Source organism: Carettochelys insculpta, chromosome 1, assembly GCF_033958435.1.
Source record: "Carettochelys insculpta isolate YL-2023 chromosome 1, ASM3395843v1, whole genome shotgun sequence".
Classification (NCBI taxonomy): Eukaryota; Metazoa; Chordata; order Testudines; family Carettochelyidae; genus Carettochelys; species Carettochelys insculpta.
The window spans coordinates 229,781,458-229,795,438 of record NC_134137.1 but is presented as its reverse complement, the minus strand read 5'-3'; the positions used below and the strand labels follow the sequence as shown (position 1 = coordinate 229,795,438).

Genomic DNA, 13,981 nt, shown 5'->3' with positions numbered 1-13,981 from the left:
TCTAATCACAAGCAGTGTTTCCTGCAAACCAGCAGCTTAGCATCGGCCCAGGAGAGATTCAGGTGCTGACCAGTTGGATACCAGAGCACCCACGGCTGGCACCATGTATTTCTATGAGTGGTGCACATCTGTACATGCCTTGGTGCGCATAACACAATTTATTCTGCCCATAGAAAAAATTAGAGGAAACACTTATCGCAAGACTCACCACGGAATCAAAAGAGTTGCCAAAGTTCTATCACAGAGCAAGGTAACTTACTGGCTGGAAAGTAATTTACTCAAGGTCAACACTGCTTATCTGCAACTTCTTCCTTTATCAGTAGCTAGAGCTGGTGAAAAATTTTCCGGAGAAATGTCCAGTGACAGAAAATGGTATTTTTATTAAAACAGATATTTCTGTGCAAAATATTTGTTTCTGAGCAAATGTTTTGGGTTCCCACCAGGAACAAAAAGAAAAAAAACATTTTAGAAAAACTTTACCACGGAAAATTGAAAATCTTTCATTTTGTTTAATGTTTTCACAGGAAAAATATCACTACCAGTTCTGTCAGTAACCCAGTGTTTATGCATAAAGAGAATAACTGCATGTATAAGCCCCAGTTCTCCTCACTCACCTTGTAGGTTAGCCCCCATAAAGCTGGCCTGCCAATGAAGACACATTTTGCTCCGAGCGCCAGTGCCTTTAATACATCACTTCCTGTTCGTATTCCACCGTCTAAGTAAACGGCAGCTCTCTCTTGCACTGTGTCTACAATTTCACTCAGCACATCAATCTGAAAAGAAACAGCTAGTTCCAGACAGAACCCAGGCTTTGATTTTGAGATGAAGACGGAAGAACCGAAGTGAGGGAGGTTCAGACACGCGAGATCTTCTGTTACTGCTTATTGTGCCCTGATACAGTAAACACGAGATTTTCCGGAGCCCAATTAGTGGACTTCGGGAACAACGGAGTCCTCTGGGGTCCATAAAATCCCAACCCTCCCGCCTCCTCCCAAGAAAAGTTAAGGGACTTACTGCCGCTGGCTGCAGAAGCCGCTGCCTCCGCCCCTGGAGCTGCATGCAGCTGGAGGCGCCCCACTGCACGCGGCTGGAGCTGCCTTGCTGTGTGTGACTGGAGGTGCCTTGCAGCGGCTTCAGCGTGGATGGCAGCTCCTCCAGCCTTGTGCAGCGAGGTCCCTTCAGCCGCGCAGCAGGCTCCGGCAGACGCAATCTGGTGTGTTCCCAGCTGTTTTTCAGGGAGAGTGGGACTGGGGTTGGGAGAGCCTAGTGGGGGTGGGTGGCTAGTAAACCCTCAGATTTAACAGCCTTTCGGGATTAATGGACAACCCTTTTCCCCTTTAGTTCATTCAGTCGAGGGTTTACTGGACTGAAATTTAACAATGCACCTTATAATACAAAATGTCGCGTGTTCTTCTAAACTGTAAGAAAAAAAGTGCAGTCTCCTAATCTACTTGCTAAATAGTTTATCCCATTTTCTAATGTCACGACCTTGTTGAAATGCCTTGATTTATTTCTTAGTGATTTTTATCACTAAGCAAACACAAAATGGGAATAGTGGGACATTTTTGTTAATCGTTTCTTATTTCTCAAGTACTTTTAAATGCATTTCTGGTCAGCTGCATGAACATTCTTCCCCCCCCATGAAAATGCAAAAGTAAACAATTTTTTAAACTAGAAAATAAATGATAAAAGATAAAAATGTTTGTAAAGAAAGCTGAGAAAGAATAAGGGAATTTTTCAGCAAACATGTTCATTTGAAAATCTGCAACTAATTTTATTAGTTCTACTATTAATGAGCATTGACAGTGTACCTACCACTGTCTAGTACAGAGGCACACACAGTTGCAGGGTGGGCTCCCTGGAGAGGGGCATGGCATTGCATAAAGGGGGCACACCATGATTGGCTGCTAGGTGTCAGGCTCATCCATCACATTTAAAATGTTGAAATATGTTACTGTTTTTATATACATTTATATAGCCATGAATAAAGTTATTACGTTCTACTTGCTTGTTTTCTTTCACGTGCTGAAAGGGTTTTGTTTTTTTTTCATATGAACCTAAATGAAATTTCCATCAGTTTGGATTACATTGGACAGGTTTGGGTGGGCCTGCTACTTGCAGGGATGAAAAGTGGGGCCTGACGTCAAAAGTTTGCTCATCCTTGGTCTAGTACATATGGTAGACCTTGCAATAGAATATACTTGCTGCCCATATAAAGGCCTTGAACAAAGATGTTGAAAATCTTGCTGTTTTAAATTCTTCCCTTTTCCCATTTGATGTTGGTGAGCATTTCTACCCCTGAAAGACTCTGGGGAAATGTATTTTAAAGACGGGTTTTAATGATAGTTATTTGCTCCACAAGTATAGAAAGGACGGGTCCTGGAATGAAAGATGGCATACAAAAAAGATGGGGGAAGATGAAAGGCAGATGTTTGTGCAGAGTGAACAGAATACATCTTGAAAGACACGAGAGCAGAGAAATAAGTAGAGTGGAGTTCTGAGGGGGCTTGAAAATGAGTTTCTGAAGGAGGAAGTTTTCTGGAAGATAAAGAAAACCCAGTGCTAGGGTTCAGAGGTAATTGCATGTATTTTCTTATATTTTGAAGATGTTGACTATGTAAACAGACAGTTCTGTCTGTTGCTGTAGCTATTGATTTGGAGATCAAAAGGGAATATTAACATTTAGATGAAATGTGGGTGTGATGATGTCATTGCCTATATTTCACTTTGAAGTTTGTGGTAAACTGTCTATGAACTGCTTAATGGATAATTAATGGATAAAACCTTAAGTTAAGTCATGCAGTTAATTATCAGTGGCATTTTGGAAACAATAGATTACTTCAGAAGCCTATTATTCACCCAAGGACTGCACGGGTCAAAAGGATGCTAGGAGATGGTATAAAAAATCTCAGGGCCTGATCCTTTCATCTCAGATCTGTTTATGCTGCGTCAAGGAAAGTTCAACCCATCTGGACAGCCCTGATACTGAGTATTTGAACGCTGGACTAGAATCCAATGAACTGATTCTGAAAAGAACTCTTTTCATTTCTAAAGCTAGCTACCTCCACTACGAAAGTGACCTAAGGACTCTATTCAGCAACCTTTCTGAGGCAGAGTGCCAAAATTCGACTCTTTTGACCTCTATTTACAGTCTGAGTGCCAGTGATACTTTTTAAAGTCACCAATACTCTTACTTACAGCAGCTTCATTAGTAAATAAATGAAGATGCAGAGCTTTACCATTTAGGCGGTGGTTGGTAGCATTAGCTGGCCTTTTGTTAATCCACAAGCTTTGAGCAAGCTCCGAGCTACATGGGGGAGGAGGGATGAGGCTGACCTCTCGCCTCGCATGCCAATGAAAATCGGTTCATGTGCCATTCTTGGAATCCACGCCGGGGGTTGCTGATGCTTGTTTAAACCAGTACTCTCTCTTTTCTTTTTTAATATAGTTTAGCTTAGTTCATAAGAATTGGATGTAAACATGTATCTGGGTAAGACCTAAGGTAGTCATTAACCTGGAGGGTATTGTGTCCAATCCTTTCAGAGAAGTAGAATTTTTTATATGATGAACAAGATTTTCAGTAATCCTCATCATATTTGAACTGGTTGTCTGGGTGGAAGCTTAAGGCTGCGTAGGTTTAAGGGACCTGTGTTTTTAGCTTCAGGTAACCAATTGCAGGAGCTGTTTTGTTGCTGACTTAGTGACCCTAAGCATTGGACTTACCTGTCAGCCTTGTGAATTGTCTGCCCTATTCTTTTCAGTTTGCCCTAACTCAGCAAACTCATCTTGCATCCCCCTTCCCCTGGATCGTGACCACATATGTGAAGGATAAATAACTCTTCTTTATTAACTTTCTGCACACTATTAATGATTGTATAGACCTGTATCATATTCAGGGCCAAGTTATTTCTCTTGGGGGCCAGGGTTATTAGATTCTGTCTATCCTCTAGGGTGGGGCCCAAATGAGGAGTTCAGGGCCGTGTCTACACGTGCACGCTACTTCGAAGTAGCGGCGCCAACTTCGAAATAGTACCCGTCACGGCTACACGCGTCGGGCGCTATTTCGAAGTTGAAATCGACGTTAGGTGGCGAGACGTCGAAGTCGCTAACCCCATGAGGGGATGGGAATAGCGCCCTACTTCGAAGTTGAACGTCGAAGTAGGGACCGTGTAGACGATCTGCGTCCCGCAACATCAAAATAGCGGGGTCCACCATGGCAGCCATCAGCTGAGGGGTTAAGACGCTATCTCTCCAGCCCCTGCGGGGCTCTATGGTCTCCGTGTGCAGCAGCCCTTAGCCCAGGGCTTCTGGCTGCTGCTGCTGCAGCTGGGGATCCATGCTGCATGCACAGGGTCTGCAACCAGTTGTCGGCTCTGTGGATCTTGTGTTGTTTAGTGCAACTGTGTCTGGGAGGGGCCCTTTAAGGGAGCAGCTTGCTGTTGAGTCCGCCCTGTGACCCTGTCTGCAGCTGTTCCTGGCACCCTTATTTCGATGTGTGCTACTTTGGCATGTAGACGTTCCCTCGCAGCGCCTATTTCGATGTGGTGCTGCCCAACGTCGAAGTTGAACGTCGACGGCACCAGCCCTGGAGGACGTGTAGACGTTATTCATCGAAATAGCTTATTTCGATGTAGCGTGCACGTGTAGACGTAGCCCAGATTTCAGGAGGGGGCTATGAGTTGAGGTGGGGATGGGCGTGGGGGATGAGGGCTCCAGCTGGGGGAGCTCTGGGGTGAGGCTGGAGATGAGGCAATTGGGGTGTGGGAGGGAGATCAGAGTAGGAGGATGTGATAGGCTGAGGGATATGGATTGGAATTAGAGTGTAGGAAGGAGTTCAGCATGGAGGTGCAGGCTCTAAGGGGGAGCTAGGGTGGTAGAGTGTGCTGGGGGCTGGGGCTTTGGGTTGATGGACATGGCTCGGGGCTGGGGTGTGTGGTCTGGGAGGGAGCTAGGATATGGGGCACTCACTTGGGGCAGCTTCCATTTTGGGGGGACACTGTGCAGCCCACTGTGCCCTGCCCTCACCTGCAGGCACTGCCCCTTGCAGTTCCCATTGATGATGATTCCCAGCCAATTGGAGCTGTGGGGAGGAGCCTCTAGGCAAGGGTTAGTGCAGGGACAGAGCTTCTTGGTGCTTGTGGTGACGTGGCTCCAGTGTCCTGCCTTCTGACAGTGGCCAGTGACAGGTGCCCCCAACACAATGAGCAGCACAGGTAAGTCACCAAGTAATCCATCTTTTGTCATCCATTCCCAGCTTCTAGGGAATCCCTCCCTCCCCATGCGGTTCTTTTTCTGCACAAATGTCAGAGATTCATGTCCTGTCGGTGTCCTCTCAGATGGCACTAAATAGGAAAGTGTCCCCACATGACCAGTAAGCTCCAGAACTCAGACCTGAGGAGGGGGCCCAGTTGCTATGACAGACAGTCTGTGAAAAAGCGGCGCATGGACCCACGGGTTTGGTTCTGGGGAGGGGTCCTTAGCGTACAAAGAGCTTCTCAGCCCTACAGTATGTTGGAGAGGCCAGGGCTTCTGGACAAGGGAAATCTATTTCCTGGCTCTTCAAAGGGCAGCCTTTGGAACAGGAAAGCCCCTGGAACAGTGCCTGGCACCCAGACTGCTTCTGTTGACAGCAGCAGAATTTTCCTGTCTCTCCATCAGGCCCTATCTACTTTCAGCAATGCTATCACCTTCTCCCATTCTTCCTGCCCAGACCCTGCTCTCCACCCAAGCAACTTTCTCAGTCTGGCCTGTCTCTCTAAAGCAGAGGCCCCCTCTCCCCCATACCCAGGCTCCTGTTTTCCTAGCAGAACCCTCCTCTCGCCAGTTCCTCCAACCCCATGCATTCACTCTTTGCACAAACAGCCTCGAAGCCAGGGGTGCTCGGGAAGCCCAGGAAGAGTCTACTTTGGTTGTCAGACAGGCAGATGCTATTTGGTGCAAGCTCTTGAGCAGTGTAGGGCAGTGGAGACAGCCCCAGAATCTGCAGGCAGCAGGATGGCAGAACAATAGGTGGACATGCTGGGGAATGGGAATGGAAACCTGGAGGATGGAGACCCTGGGACCCACCCATCCCATCTCAGGGCATGTATGCCCCCCTGAAAGCCTTGTCATGCCTCTCCAGGGTCGTGCATCCCACAGACTGAAAACTAAGAAAGTGCAGACATGAGGAAGATGATTAAGTACTGGTCAAAACCAACATTCATAGATACACTTTTACATGCATGTATAATATTTTCTACCTTATCACATCAAAGTAATGTTTTCATGGAATTTCTTGTATTACTGTGTTGTATTTTATAAAGAAATGAGAGGAAAAAGAGAAACCTTGGTAAAACATTAAAGTGAAGAGGTGTCAATTAAATACAGACATGACAATATGCAAAAAGAATGTGATCACGAGAAACAGAAAAATGCTAGGAAAAACAGCCAAATATGTGTGTATGCAAACATTCAGACATCTAGGCTATGTCTACACTTAGGAAAAACTTTGAAATGGCCATGCTAATGGCCAACTTGAAGAATACTAATGAGGCACTGAAATGAATATTCAGCACCTCATTAGCATGCTGCCGGCCACGGCTTTTCAAAAGTGCCGCGTTTCACTCACGCACAGCTCGTCTACACGGGGGTCCTTTTGGAAAGTACCCCACAAACTTCAAAATCCCCTTATTTCTATCAGCTGATAGGAATAAGGGAATTTCAATGTTCGCAGGGTCCTTTCAAAAAGGACCCCCATGTAGATGAGCTGCGTGCGAGTGAAACACAGCACTTATGAAGTGCCGCAGCTGGCAGCATGCGAACGAGGCGCTGAATATTCATTTCAGCGCCTCATTAATATTCTTCAAGTTGGCCATTAGCATGGCCATTTCAAAGTTTTTCCTAAGCTTAGACATGGCCCTAGTGATTAATTTGTAGATTATTTTGTAGAGATGGATATCAGGGAGATTTTAGCCACATAAATTATTTTTACTCTGGGTCTTAAGCGACTATAAATTTCCATTCAGTGATGATACAATGCTGAAAATATTTGTAGACAGTTCCCACTAATTTGTGTTTTGGCAAAATTAGGTGATGAAACAATATTCTACCCTCATCTCTATATTTTCTGCTCTTCATTTTTGCTAGCATACACACAGGCATGGAAATGTCTGAGGAGGTATACCACAGCTGGGCATATGAATGTCAGCACATAATTACCTATGGAGAGATGTTTGCAACAGATTACAGCTATTCCACTTACTGTGGCAGGTCCTCCATCCAGCTGCCTTCCACCATGATTGGATACAATAATTCCCTGAACTCTGTGTCTCACTGCCAGATCTGCATCTTCCTTAGTCAAAATTCCCTTGATGATGATAGGCAAGTGAGTCAGGCTCTGCAGCCAACTGATGTCATTCCAATTTAGAGAAGAATCTAAGGAGCTCAGTGGGAGGCCGTACATAAAAGAGTTCTCTTTCTGCAGCCATGGGGTAGAAGGGCATTTCATTACAGGTTTGTATAACATAACATAACATAACATAACATAACATAACATAACAGCACTACTTAAACTCTTTTCCTACCACAGCAGTAATTAATTAGACTTAATAACAGGTGTAAAGGGAATGTCCCTGGAGGACAATCATTATTATGTTGAAGAGATATGGAAAGAAGAGTCTTTGGTGATGTGAGCAGAGATTTCAAAGCCAGGGTACTGGAGCAGGGAGTGAAAACAAGCACATTTCAGAGCAGAGACAGGAGAGGATATGTCCTTGGTACAGCAGCTGTCAAAATGTGTTTGTTTTTTCTTTGGGGTCGGGGGGCGAGGGGCAAACAAGATCACTGGGTCTCTTTAGATAGGGCCTTAAACTCTCTGATGTGATGGGGGCCAAGGCAGGTCTCCTTTCTACTCATTCTATTTCAAAACAAGATGAGAAAGCAGATGATATACCAGGGAAGGCCACCCATAGCCATACAGCTCTGATTTATTCAGCCGCCTGTTTGATACAGATCATCCACCCTGCCATTGACCTTAAAAGAATTCTCAGTCACATCGGTTTAAAGGGAAGAAATAAGAATTACAGAGCAGTCAGCTTAACTTCTGTACCTGCAAAGGTAAAGGAGCAAATAATTAAGGGATCAGTTTGCAAACGTCTAGAAAACAATACGGTGATAAGTAATAGGGAGCATGGATTTGTCAAGAACAAATCAAGTTAAACTAAACCAACAGCTTCCTTTGACAGGGTAACAAGCCTTCGGGATGGGGGACAGCAGTAGATTTGATATATCTTGATTTGAGTAAGGCTTTTGAAACTGTCTTACAAGATGCTCTCATAAGTAAACTAGGGAAATGCAATCTACATGGAGCTACTGTAAGGTGAGTGCAAAAGAGATTGAATAACTGTTCCCATACTGTAGGTATCAGTGGTTCACGGTCATGCTGGAAGGGCACAACAAGTGGAGTCCCACAAAGATATATTTTGAGTCTGGGTCTGTTCAATATTTTCACCAATGATTTAGATAATGACAGAGAATACACTTACAAACTTTGCAGGTGATTCCAAACTGGGAGGGGCTGCAGGTGCTTTGGAGGACAGGGTTAAAATTCAAAATGATGAGGACAAAATGGAAAAATGTCTGACGTAAATAGGATGATATTAAATCAAAACAAATACAAGTACTCAGTTTAGGGAGGAACAAATCAGTGCTTCAGAACAGAGCAGGACAAGACTCACTTGATACTGAAATCAAGAGAAAAATTGGGGATGGCTAGGCCACACAGGCAGAAAACCATCATCCAGCGTAGTCTGTCAAGCTGTCAAATGGAACCTGCAAGAAAAATGCAAAAGAGGAAGTCCTTGGACAATGTGGGGATCTACTGAGAGTCAAGGACAACAACTGGGGTAGTCCTGGTATCAGCTATACATTTTGTCTTGAGACAGAGTGAAATGGAGGAGCCTTGCAGATAACCCATGCTCTACCTGGAGTACAAGTGTTTAAATCAAGTAAGTCAATTCATTGCACACATACAAAATGGAAAATTACTGTCTAGGAAGGAGTGCCGTGGAAAGGGATTGGGAGAGGAGGCAAGGGGGATCATAGTGGATCACAAGATAAATATGAGTTAGCAGAATGACACTGTTGCAAAAAAAGTGAACATCTTTCTGGGATGTATTAACAGGAGTGTTGTAAGCAAGACATGAGAAGTAATTCTTCCACTCTACTCTGCACTGATTAGTCTTCAGCTGGAGTACTGTGTCCCATTCTGGGTGCCACATTTCAAGAAAGATGTGGACAAATTGCAGAAAGTCCCCAGAAGAGCAGCTAAAATGATTAAAGGTGTAGAAAACATGGCCTATGAGGGAAGAGTGAAAGAAAATTGGTTAGTCTGGAGAACACAACACTGAGGGGGCACATGATAACAACCTTCTAGTACATAAAAGGATGTTACAAGGAGGAGGGAGAAAAATTTTTCTTCTTAACTCCCAATGATAGGACAAGAAGCAAAGGAATTAATTTGCAGCAATGTAGGTTTAGGTTAGCCATTACGAAAAACTCTTTAAGTATCAGGGTAGTTAAGCATTAGAATAAATTGCCTAGGGAGATTGTGAAATCTCTGTCATTGGAGATTTTTAAGAGCAGGCTAGACAAACACCTGTCCAGGATGATTTACATGGTGCTTGGTCATGCCATGACTGTAGGGACTGAAATAGATGATCTGTTGAGGTGCCCTCCATGCTACGATTCAATGAAACTGAGATTAAGTGCAGGGATTACAATGCATACTTGGGAATTAAGCTGTGATAAGTGCAGGCCCAGATCCACAGAACACTTTTTACTCATTCTGTACCCTGCCTCATTCAGTGCATGCCACCCAGATCCATGGAAAGAGGAGCATTTGCCCACGTAAATGAAGATGGTATCACGATCATACCCCAACCTTCACTCTGACATTTTCTGATGGCTGAGTGCTTTTAGTGCCATTTTCTGTGTGGAATTACAAGGCTTATTTAAAAGGAAACAATTGTGGGGAAGAAAGAAATTGGATGTGGAGCTGCTTGTCAGATCACCATGGAGTGCTCTGTCCCATTCAAGATGCCCACAGATGGAGGCAAGAATCATTCCTCATTCAGTGCAGTCTTTTGAATCCCTACCTTCTTTCATGCGCACCTTCAAAAAGTGAATGGAATTTGTGCAAAATTACCTGGTGACCCTTAAGTGAACGGCCACACTCGGGCATGTTAGGGTGAATTGCATGGGCACTTGAACAATGCAGTGGGGTAGGTGAGGTGGAGGCAGGGTCCAGAGACCCTTTAAAATTGTTATAGGGAAATACGCCTCAGCACAAACAGGCTAAACCACTAACCCCACACCTAGAACTGAGGAACCAAGTGAATTAGGCAAGTCTAAATCAGTCAGCAATGGAATTTACTGAATTGCTTGCAGGCAGCCTTCTCCCCACCCCCATCTAAAAGTGACAAAACAGGAAAATCCTATACAGGAAAGATCCATGGCCTCTGACCTAGCAGCCCAGAGGGCCAGCTGCATACCTTAAAAGGAAAAAATAAGCATGAGATATGTGGTTGTGTAAAATGGGGAGAGGGGCTGAGAGGGGAGGCAGGCAAAGAGAAGCAGAAGCAACCAGGATGTGATGTGTCAGGCCTCTGGTGGAGCCAGCAAACGGCAGGACCATAAAGGGGGGCAACAAGGTAAAGAGGGGGAGGAACTCCTGAATTCTGGAGCGATGGGATGCTGTCTGCGACAAGGACTGATCACCCTTTGCCGCTCCTCCCTCCTGCTCACGAGTTAAACAGAGTAGTGAGTGAATACCTATTGGTACCACAAAGAAATTTGTAACAGTATAGCTTAGATAGCCAGATGCGGTGTTTTGTTGTTTTGTTCCTGTACCTGCTCAGCTGCATAAGTAAAAGCTAGCATTTGCACATTTATCTCTGGTTTTCCTTTTAGTACCCTGCCATAGCTATGTGTATTACTGTGTGTATGTCTTTAGTTTCATGAGCCTGTAAGGGTCACGTGTAAGGCTGAGGCAAAGATGCCCCAGAACCCCTGAAAGGGTTTTGACCCAATGACCGGGAAGTTCTGAAAGCAAGCTGCCTCAGCTGGGAAGTGTGGTCTGCTGAACCTCCATGTTCTACAAGACAGTTTGTTTGTTTGCATCTGTACGTCAGTATCTGTACATCACGCTCTCCTATTAACTCTAAGTCCTATCCCCTAAAACTTGAAACTCTCACTTCCTGGGGATAGATAACAGCTCTTAGAAATCAGGATAAATAACAGCCAATGAATTCCACCCACCCATGGGCTGTTTTAGATAACTGCTAGGAGTTAGAAAAAGCTCAGGGGGTGTTTCTCTTTCTTTTGGGTGTAATCCTATTGCTCCCGCTAGTAGTGTGGTGTAAACCATGGCTATAACTACACCAGTTTCATAATAGCAAAATCAATCCCAGTGGTGCGGGTCATCACTGAGACGGAGCCCTCCTTTCCCCCCGCCCCCAGTTCAACACTTCATCCACCTCTCACCTCCACCCTTATTTAGGTCTGGGAGCACAGCTTATTTGCTCCTCAGAATTAAGTCCAGTTTAGCACCCACTGACAGCCCAGTAAGTCATTGTCTGCCCCTGCATTCCAGCGCCTCCCACCAGCCAGCAACCCTCAGCCAAGCAGCATCTCCCTCTCCCTCCCAGTGCCTCCCACCCTGCTGCAAGTCAGCTCAAAGAGTCAGGAAGCAGTAGGGTGGAGGGGGTGGGGGGACTTGGAGGAAGGGGCAGAGTGGAGTGGGGCCTGTGGCAGAGCTGGCTGCCTGGCAACTCAGTAAGTTAGTGCCTATGCTTTGAAGATCTGCTTCAGACAATGTATATGAACACCCCAAATTAGATGAGGCAGGCCAGATTCTCAGCTGTTGCAAATCAACGTAGCTCTTTTAAAACCAAAGGAACATCACAGATTTATAGCAGCTGTTAACCTGGGCTGCTGCTTAAAACTGTTGTAGTACAATCCATACACACGCAATTTTGTTAGACGTGCGCATGCAGATTTGTCATTAGAAAAGAGGGGCAGTACTAGTAAACTATCCGTGTGTACGTACAGAGTATGATTTTAAATATTTGGCATTTGGTCAACTCAAATCATATTTTCATCCATGTGAAAGGAAAATGTCTGACTGGGTGACGATTTATCCATCAGTTTTCAATCCTTTCCTGCAGAAGTACTTGCACTGTTGGACAAAGAGTCATCAGGGGCGTTACACCAGACTTAGCTCTCACCTCCCATTCAGTTATAACTGCTGTAACTCTCAGTGGAGTTGTGGGACTGGACCTAGGATTTAGAACAACCTTAGCTCCATCAGAATTTGGAGCAGACACGGATGAATGAAAGTTGGTAGGTACTGGTTGGTACAGCTGAGGCCTTAGGGCTTGTCTAAACACAAAATTTGTACCCCTTTAACCATACTGGCATAGTTAAAGCACATGGACCACCTCTCCTCCCCCCCGCTACACTGCCACTGCTACCAGAGTGGGTGCAGTTATACTGGTATAAAGGTGCAGTTACCAATACGGCTATTCCCAGGTGGAAAGGGGAATAACTATGCTGGCATGAGGCAGCTTTATATTGGTGTAACTGCATCCCATACTGGTCATCTCCCTTCCCTGTAGTAGTTATAAGGTTTCACTTTTAAGTGAAAAACATGTAACTAGAAACTGCTTTTGCAGTCCGATGGCAGATGTGAGGAGTGTGCGCGCAGTGAGAGATGGGGGTCGTGTGCCCCCTACATTTGCTGCTTGGCTTCTGCTGAGCGTGCTCATGTGGATTGAGCATGCTCACTAACACTGCTGAAACTGCATACTAAGTCCCTCCACTTTCCTATCGGCAAGCCTGGCTCATCTCATCTCTGCCTAGTGGCTGTCTCTCTCACATGCTGAGCTGCATGCCACACCATTCTGTTAAGGCTCATCATTTTCCAAACCTCAAAAACTCCTTCAAAGTTCTTCACTGTCATGTGTGGTGGAAGATGGAAGTTGTTGTGGAAGTCACCTCGTCTCTTCCCAGGGTAAGGAAGATCAACAGTGAGCACCAGGCCTTGATAACCTGCGGCCTCTGCACGTCGGACCATCCCCTCTGTAAGTGTCCTGTTAGAAAGAATGTACAGCTGGAACCATCGGAAGCCATTGGGTGCGGCTGCAGTGATTTCCTCCACAGTACAGGTGGAAACTGTGCTACTGATGTAACAGGTGTTCATGGCTTCAGCAGCTGCAGGAGATATTTAAAAGAGGCTCAATATGAGGAGCTGAAGCTTCCTCACAAATTGTGCCAAAGTACAATGGTCATGCCACATAACAACCCCCAATACAAGATCTTTCATCCATATTTTACTTAAAAAAATGCTGGATTGTAAAGGCTGAACAATGTACACCAACCCCAGTCAGATCCTTTGCCCAAGAGGGGACCAGTTTGGTCCCTGGCGCCAGCTGGAACAGCTTCAGGGCTGTTGTGGTAGCTGGGGCTAACTATAGTGCTGGAGTTCTGTGACCATGTGTAGTTTTCAAGATGTTTTGTGCCTCCAGCACATCACAAGGATGGGAGGACTAGGGGATCAGGAAGAGAAGATGGCTTTAAAACTCAACACTTCCATGTCATTCTTGCAGATTTGCTTTCTACAGGTCAGCCACACTTAAAAAGGCCTTCAGAGTTGCTTGAGCTTTCTACGCAGGTTTTTAATATGTCCTCTTGTTTTACAGGAATGAACTAACAAGGTACCTGCCTCTTGCTGTGCTCTTCTCTCCATCAGGCCAAGCCAGCCGGTGGAACCCGGTGGGTGCAATCCCAACAGGGAAGCTGATTTCAGTACCTAGAAGCTTAGTCCGAGTGTCTATCACAGACACATCCCGCAACACGCGTGGGCGGAAGCAGATTCTGTCGGAAGACAAAAATGAAATGCAATTGAGTAAAGCAGCAACCAAGTGGCTTTATTGCTTGTGATCTT

General features: G+C 45.3%; 1 protein-coding gene across 5 annotated transcripts in view; it reads right to left on the bottom strand.

Annotated features, from left to right (window-relative positions):
* Positions 1–13,981, bottom strand: part of HAO2 (hydroxyacid oxidase 2) — a 37,721-nt gene that overhangs the window by 10,236 nt on the left and 13,504 nt on the right. For 2 of the 5 annotated variants that reach the window (XM_075000989.1, XM_075001033.1), the window contains exons 3-6: positions 13,760–13,911; positions 12,965–13,248; positions 7,241–7,456; positions 615–773 (exon numbers count right to left, since the gene is read on the bottom strand). In XM_075000989.1, the coding sequence (XP_074857090.1) occupies positions 615–773; positions 7,241–7,456; positions 12,965–13,248; positions 13,760–13,911 (811 nt within the window). Of the gene's footprint in view, positions 1–614; positions 774–7,240; positions 7,457–12,964; positions 13,249–13,755; positions 13,912–13,981 lie in introns of those variants that run through there. The other 3 variants (XM_075000994.1, XM_075001014.1, XM_075001004.1) reach the window with 3 other exon arrangements.